Below are 8,732 nucleotides of genomic sequence, written 5' to 3' on the forward strand. Positions count from 1 at the left end.
ATATTGGTATAAATGGCTTCTTTTTGTCTACCCAGCTTGCCAGTCAACTTCACTGCAGGATCCCAAGTTCTAATTATGAGGGGGGTGAACTTATCTGCTCGGCACCATTTTCTGCTGCCTTCTTTCCAATGTCATCCTGATTCATTAAGCAAACAGGACTAGGCAGATCCAACTTTGGCACTACTTAGCATCAATTGGTTTTTAAATATTTGCATTTTGAAAAGCCTAGAGCATTATCCTCACTGTTCTTCATTCCTGTCTAGTCACACTAAGCTTCTACTATCCTCTTCGCATTATATGTGAAAAGACATTTGCAAAGGGAATAAAATTCTCTACAATGACTGTAATTGTAGAATGCCATGTTATAACATATGCCACATTTTATTTCAGCCATTCAAGATTTAACCAAGGCTGCACAGGATACAATGAGATACTCTGGTGATAACCTTATCATGAACATCTCAGAGATAAGCTCTGTTCCAAAGAACTCTGTTTACAGGTAGCAATTTTCCCAAATCGGTTGATATAATCTCAAACATAAAGAAACAGCATACTGACACATGTAAATAACTGTTAATGGCTTTCTCTCTTCGGCTCTTCTAAAATCTTCCCAAATATTTCAGTAGGAAATGTCTGGATGCATTTGTCAGGTTACAGAGCCTCTTCTTCGCAGCCCATTCAATGGGAGAGCAACCACTGTCCGTCTGGGTCTTCCATTCAGCCCGTCCTTGATGTTCTTCTGTTTTCATATGCTTTCCAGCTTCTTTAAAATGAATGGAGCTGAAGAAAGAAGCATACACCCATTTTTAAAGCCACCTAGGTTTGTAGTCATAACCACATAGCAGTGAATTCCATAAGTTAACTGTGCATTGGCACAGAATGTGGTCAACCACATGCTGGAACAAATGAAGCTTCTGAACTATACCGGTACATCATTTCTACACTTGAGCATCTCCCAATATTCACTGGTTGCTTCTGATACAGTTATTTCATAAAGCTTTCCTAGTATATACCTATTAGGTCATCTATCTCCCCTCTGCTTGAATACTCAATCTAACCAATTACATTTTCATTCCTAGAAAATGTATCTATTAATCTAACATTCCCAATATATTTGCTCTTCCCTTTTCCAACTCAATCTATATATTAATTTCAAGCAACATATATTAATTTCAAACAACTCTCTTGTCTCATTGCTGTATCAATGGAATCTCCATTTCGCATCCCAGCAAAAACAAGCAAGCTATTTGTACCTACCTACCATGAGTTGATGAAAAATAACCTCATGTTTTGAATTTTCATATCTTAACACTACAATTACAACTCCAGTGGGGAATCTCTGGCCGCTGCTCAGGCTGCTCTCATCATGTCCTGCCCACTGTACAGCTTCAGAGACCCAGAAAGAAAAAGGAGTCAAGCTAAGTGTGTATGGCTCTAATGGGATTTTCATTCCTACTATTTCCGGCAATTCTTTGTAGAACTGAGCTTCGGGAGTTTTGAAGTTTGGAGACGCATCTGCCAATAGAATTAAATTCAGTCGCATTTGGATCTACAAGGTGGAGTGAAAATCTCGTCTCCAAGAAGTGGAGTGTCATAACGGGAGCTCTCTTAAAACAGCAGCAGTTTGTTTTTCAAACCATGCAGCATTCCCTCTTGCATCCAGAATGTTGCACAGACGTTCCACTTGCACTGCTATAGAGCTAGTCATTTGTATGCCAGCACTTTATGGGGGACAATTTATGGGGAACACATAATTTATTATACACCTTTAGGCGCCAGGCAAAAACGTACCTCTTTAACATGGCCTTTGGTTGATTTGATGCCCTATTAAAATGTGGGTTTTTTGGGGGGAGGTTATTGGGTTTTTATTTTTATTATGTATTTTGTGGCTTTATATCTTGATTTTATTCTGTGAACCGCCTGAGACCCCTGGGTATAGGGCGATATATAAATTCAATAAATAATATAAAACACAATCAAACGTCCTTTCCATTTAGGTACATCTGACTACCACCCCCGCCTCCCCCACCCCCAAAAAATGTTTCAAGTAAAAACACATTTTTCCAATTCACAGACATCAACAGAAACACACTGTAGGTAACTGCAACCAATTGTGACTTCTTGTGTGTGTGGAAAGTGAGATGATAAAAAGGCCTTGGCTGGGCTGCTCTTTGGAACTCCCTCCCTAGAAAAATTAGGACTGGCTCCCTCCTTACTACAGGTAGGTAGCCGTGTTGGTCTGCCATAGTCAAAACAAAATTAAAAATTTAAAAAATCCTTCCAGTAGCACCTTAGAGACCTAGTGTGCATACACACGAAAGCTCATACCAAGAACAAACTTAGTTGGTCTCTAAGGTGTACTGGAATGTTTTATTTTTTATTTTGTTTCCCTCCTTACTGTCCTGCTGGCAGCTGAAGGCTTTGTACCCACGCCGGCGTCTCGCAACGCCCTAGCCGGATGGACCCCAAGGCCTCTCTCCCCTCGCCCGCCACTCACTGATGCGCAGCGCGACCACGTAGATGAGGAAGGTGCGCACGGAGGAGAGAACATCCTCGCGCATCTTCCGCTTCAGCTCCTCCGGGTCCAGCTTGGGCCCCAGGCCCTCGATGCGGAACATGGCCTCCTGCACCACCACGTCCCTCCGGCGTCGGCTGAGCGAGCTTCTCTCCTCCCGGCTCGGCTGGAACGAAAGGCCGCTCGCTAGAACTCGCGCCGGAAAGGTGCTTCCTTGTTCCCGCCCACCGTTGCTGCGCCGCTTGTCTGTACGGGTGCCCGCTAGGGAAAAACCTCCTTCCCCACGAGTCGCCGCTAGGGCCAAGCTTCCTTTTTCTTCGCTGCTCCGCTCTCTTGTACGGGTGCCCGCTGGGGACAAGCTTCGTTCCCCGTCGCTGCACCAATCTTCTGTAAAGGAACCACCGCTGGGGACAAGCTTCCTTCGCCGCCGCTGCGCCGCTGTCCTATATAGGTGCCCGCTAAGGACAATCTTCCTTCCTTCCTTCCACCAGAACCAACCAGAGAGCGGGAAAACTAGTAGCAGCGTCACGATCCATAAGAAGATGGAGCGATGCCACTTGAGTGCCCAGGGGATTTTAAAATTATTTTTTAGGTTTGCATTAAGGGCAGCCCTTAGCCATGTCTACTTAGAAGTATAAAAAGCCCTATTAAATCCGAGGAAACAACATTTTGAATTGCTGTGACTCCACTGAATTGCATTACCGTCTTTTGGGAGACCAAAATTTTAATAAAGAATGGGGGGGAACTTATAATTTACCTTGAAAACCACTGTAATCAGTTGAAATCGTTAGTAGGGTTGAAATAACACTTGTTTAATGGTGAATTTTGGATATAATGGAGATTACATTAAAGATTATTAAAAACGATGCAGGAGGAAATGACTAACAATAGGACCCACAAAGGGGAGGAGGGAAATCCAGGGGAGTGTGTGTGTGTGTGTGTGTGTGTGTGTGTAAGAAAGGAGAAACAAACTCCAACCATTGGAAATGGGCAGTTAGGTTATGCATCCATAACAATGACCAGAGGAGGAATAACCACAGAGAAGAGACACTGGTTCGTCTGTAGCAGCGCAACCGGACACCTTCATCTGCCCAAGCTGCAACAAAACATGTTTCTCCCATATCCGACTCTACAGCCACAGCAGGCACTGTAGATGTCCGGCAGTTTAACTTCACCCAAAAAGATGTACTCTTCCACTGTCTCCCGAGACAAACGGATGTCACCCACGGATTATTGTGAGCCGCTTTCAGCTGAACATTTGTAGTTGGAAAAGCAGAATGCAAATACTTAAATCACATCAGATCAAAGAGCGCTTGCTCTATGTTATGTTAACATACAGAATAAGAGAACAAGGAAATTGTTGTTGTTCAGTCGTTCAGTCGTGTCCGACTCTTCGTGACCCCATGGACCAGAGTACGCCAGGCACGCCTATCCTTCACTGCCTCTCGCAGTTTGGCCAAACTCATGTTAGTAGCTTCAAGAACACTGTCCAACCATCTCATCCTCTGTCGTCCCCTTCTCCTTGTGCCCTCCATCTTTCCCAACATCAGGGTCTTTTCTAGGGATTCTTCTCTTCTCATGAGGTGGCCAAAGTACTGGAGCCTCAACTTCAGAATCTGTCCTTCTAGTGAACACTCAGGGCTGATTTCTTTAAGAATGGATAGGTTTGATCTTCTTGCAGTCCATGGGACTCTCAAGAGTCTCCTCCAGCACCATAATTCAAAAGCATCAATTCTTTGGCGACCAGCCTTCTTTATGGTCCTGCTCTCACTTCCGTACATTACTACTGGGAAAACCATAGCTTTAACTATACGGATCTTTGTCGGCAACCATAGCTTTAACTATACGGACCTAGCAGGCCTACTTGGAGTTAAATACCATCTGTAAATCATTTTCAAGTAGTTCTCCTTCAAGGAGTAACATGCTGTAAACTTCAAGTCACTTTTCCAGAGTTCCCCCGAGAGGTTAAAATCTATATTGTGTCCTATATCTATTGCCCAAATCAGCTGTACTTTCCGCTCCCGTTTGAAAGCTGCGATTTGGGTGCCAGGCTATGACCCAGAAACCTCTACCTGCAACCCTCTACTAGACAATGCTTGGCATCGGTTGCCACCACCCAAATGATCCTGTCTGACTAAAAACAAGAAGTGCGGCTCAAACATTCACCGGTGCTGCAGTGTGGGTTTGCCATGATTCTGCCTTGTGTGTGCCTTTGGGATTTACATTCCTGTTGGACCGACACGGCTACCTGCAATTGTGCCAATATGTGGTTGCACAGGGAGCCAGAATGAAGGAACGACCAAGTACGCCGTCTTGAGGAGGGGACCTGGGCTTAATTCCATGCAATGGCAGATGTTGTCTTAAGCCAGAACCGACGGCTGCTCCGTTTAATCAGGTTACTGGCTGCAAGCACCCGAAACGAAATCCACATTGTGCCGCAATTGAATTACACCCCTGTTGTGATGCCTAGCGGTGGTCGCAGTGGGACATGCAACTATCCTGCTGTGGGTGATTTGTGATCAAGGTCACACGCATTAGGGGATTGCCTCTCAACCTGCTCTCGTGCGAAACAGGACCTTTCAACAGATGGACAACCAGGTATCACAGTTTCCCGCCTGCGCCTGGATGCTGCTTCTTATAGGTTTTGAATTCCTGAGTAGCCTGGCTAAGCTAGGACCATTAAAGGAAGATGGGACGTGGGTGGCACTATGGTCTAACCACAGAGCCTCTTGGGCTTGCTGATCAGAAGGCCGGCAGTTCAAATCCCTGTGACGGGGTGAGCTCCCGTTGCTCTGTCCCAGTTCCTGCCAACCTAGCAGTTCGAAAGCACACCAGTACAAGTGGATAAACAGGTACCACTGCGGCGGGAAGGTATGCGGCATTTCCATGTGCTCTGGTTTCCACCATGGTGTTCTGTTGTGCCAGAAGCGGTTTAGTCATGCTGGCCACATGACCCGGAAAGCTGTCTGTGGACAAACACCGGCTCCTTCAGCCTGAAAGCAAAATGAGTGCCGCAACCTCATAGTTGCCTTTGACTGGACTTAACTGTCCAGGGGTCCTTTACATTATTATTATTATTATTATTATTATTATTATTATTATTATTAGAATAGAGGGCCATTGAGGGCCTGTTGCCAGTGCAAGAGAACTCCCCCCTGTGCCCTGAAGTGTGAACATAAACAGAGGTTTGTAAGGTTGACAAGGTGACGAGGTGACAGGAAAAAGGGAGTTCGGTCTGGGAGTAAGGGTTGCTGGAAAGAAAAGGCAGGAAGAAGAGCTGAGATCCATTTGGGGCAGGCTGCCTGAAGGCTGCCTTTGCTGCTGCCTCTTGAAATGCCCGTGCCATATGATCCATGCAGACTGAAGGTGCAAATAGGTGAATAAACCATATTTCTTAAATCCACGGCAGTCTCCACAGTGACTTCCATCCCCAAAGGGACACAGACCCTCTTTGGGTGCCTGGGACCCCCTTTGGGTGCCTGGGACCCCATGGGCTTTTGCCACCGCTCAACAGAGAGGCGGGCAAGCACCCAACTTTTACAACAATACTATTCCTTGCCTTTGGTCTACCCCATCAATTTGCTCGTGACGTGTTTCATCTCTCTGTAGCTTTTGGGAACAGGAGCAAACTGAAAGATTCACTTATGCAAGTGCTGCCATAGATTGGCAAAATGAGCTTCTAACAGAGAATAAGGGAGGGCAGAGAATCTGGTTTGCATACGGAAAGCCCCAGGTTCGCCCTTGGCATCTCTAAGCAGGATGGGGAAAGTCTCTTGTCTGGGAGCTGCTGCCAGTCAGTGCAGAATACTGGGCCATTGGTCTGACTCAGGATAAGGCCACTTCCTATGTTCCTGTGAGTCTTAAGAACCCTGATGTGAGTGAGTGGGCCCTGCTGGGGCACACAGGACCCAGCAGCTGCTGAAAGGTGCCAGTAGTTGGCGCTGCCCCGGCAAGAGGTGAGTGTCATTTGCCACTCTTGTTTCTCTGCTGTGAACCTTCCCAGGAAAGGAGAGGCAAGTGCTTGGTAGGGGAAATGCAAGCTCTTCCCTTGCCTCTCCCAGTGTGAGACTTAAGAAGGACAATACAGAGAGAGTAGACCCAACCCCTTAGATTTATCATCATCTGCAAGTACACCTTTCTCCCGGCTGAAGTGCAGAGTGTTTGAGGACTGGGACATTTGCAGAGAAACCAAAATGCTTGCTTGCAAAGCTATTGTACTGCCAACCTTACTGCATGCTTGTGAAACGTGGACCACTTATAAACACCATCTCCAACTCCTCGAAAGATTCCATCAAATATGTCTCTGAAAAACTTTACACATCACTTGGGAAGACAGGCAAACTAATACCAGTGTACTAGAAGAAGCAAAGATCACCAGTGTTGAAGCAATGATTCTTAAACATTAACTTTGTTGGACTGGTCATGTTGTTCGGATGCCTGATTATCATTTTTCAAAGCAACTACTCTATTCCGAACTTTAAAATGAAAAGCGTAATGCTGGTGGTCAACAAAAGAGGTTTAAAGAACTCTCTCAAGGCAAATCTAAAAAAAAATGTAGTATAAACACCGGTGACTGGGAAACACTGGCCTGTGAATGCTCCAATTGGAGAACAGCCTTTACCAAAGGTGTCTTGGGCTTTGAAGATGATCAAACTCAGGATGAAAGGAAGAAACGTGCAAAGAGAAAGGCAAGCTTGGCAAATCCACACCATGATCAACTCCTGACCGGAAACCTATGTCCCCACTGTGGAAGGACATGTCGATCCAGAACTGGCCTCTGCAGTCACTTACAGACTCCCTGTTAAGACCATGTTCATGGAAGACAATCTTACTCGGCTACGAGTGATTGCCAAAGAAGGAGAATGATCATCAATGCACAGGTTCAGAGAAGCTTCTCCTGATCTTCTCGCTGCTTGAAGGTTCCTAAGGGATCAGAGTGAAGTCATGCAAGTGCTTCGTCACTGCTCTGCACTTTATATCAGAAGTTTGAGGAAAGCAGCGGAGTCTAGGGAGTTCACACATTCACACATTGGCAATTAGCGGTTATCTATAATTCATCCTCACTCCTTCCTTTGGCAAAGGCTGGAAGCACTGCAGAGGCAGAATCCTGAGCCCCTTGGGAGCAGCAGGTGGAGGAGCATAAACGGACAACACACATGCCAAAGAGAGATGTGACAATATTTTCTGAGGTTAAGGGCTTCAGCGAGAGGTGCAGGCTTTAGGAGTTAAGGATGGAATTGGGATCCTCAGAAATCCTTTCTTCCCCGAGAGCAAAAACACCAAATGCCACCCCCTTGTTAACGGTGAGATCCCATGCATGTTTACTCAGAAGTCAAATCTGCTTTGCTCATTAGACTTACTCCCAGATGACTACTCTGCCGATGGATAGAAAGGGCAGTCCTATACTATACTTACCTGAGAGTAAGTCTCATTGAACTCAGTGGTACTCACTCCTGGGCAGACATGTATAAGACTGTGCTCACATTCAAATTGTGAATCTATTTCATCCCATTAATTTTGTTCCATTTGGGGAGCAATCTGTGAAAATTTGTTAATACCTGTTGCTAGAAATTCAATTTCCAACCGAGAGAGAGAGAGAGAGAGAGAGAGAGAGGGTCACCCAGATAAGCTTTTTCTACAAAAACTCTTATGCTGAGTAATTTAATATAAATCAAATTGCAATAGCTGGTTGCTAGAAGGAATGGGAAGTTGATGTCACTATTCTGTTCCATCTTGTAATCCCTCGAGAGCCATTTCCAGCTGATTTTCAGCCTGGCTTTTAGTTCAAAAAAAGGCAGCCTCTGCTGAGTCCAAATCAGCTGGCAAACCCATAAGCCAGGGCCAGCTCAGACTGATCCCCCATTGTCAACGTGAGTCGTGTTTATAATTTGGTGTTGAATACCGTTTAAAAACTCCCTTCTCTGACTTACGAAAGAGGCATCTCCTGCAGAACAGAATACAGCATCGAGCATCACACAGAGATCTGGTGTGCTATTATCAGAGAGAGGAAGGGATCATGTGATCTCAACAGTACTTACAGGGCAGGGAGTAGCTTATGAAAAATATGTGCCAGAGACACAAGAGGCATTGTTAATATCAGGATGGGAAGCTGAGCGAGATGAACTGGAAGTCCCTGCATAAACACAACACGGCCTTTAAACTTCAATCATGTGCTCTTGTTGAGGAGTACATGCCACTCACTCTCTGAGAATAATAC

General features: G+C 45.5%; 1 protein-coding gene across 1 annotated transcript; it reads right to left on the bottom strand.

Annotated features, from left to right (window-relative positions):
• Positions 1 to 366: 366 nt before the first annotated feature.
• TOMM5 (translocase of outer mitochondrial membrane 5) lies at positions 367 to 2,732 on the bottom strand. Its single transcript, XM_033173390.1, has 2 exons — positions 2,498 to 2,732; positions 367 to 780 (listed from the first exon to the last, which is right to left on the bottom strand). Exons 1-2 carry the CDS (start codon positions 2,616 to 2,618, stop codon positions 746 to 748), a joined length of 156 nt encoding a protein of 51 aa, XP_033029281.1. The 5' UTR covers positions 2,619 to 2,732; the 3' UTR covers positions 367 to 745.
• Positions 2,733 to 8,732: the final 6,000 nt, after the last annotated feature.

This window comes from Lacerta agilis, chromosome 16, assembly GCF_009819535.1.
Source record: "Lacerta agilis isolate rLacAgi1 chromosome 16, rLacAgi1.pri, whole genome shotgun sequence".
NCBI lineage: Eukaryota > Metazoa > Chordata > Lepidosauria > Squamata > Lacertidae > Lacerta > Lacerta agilis.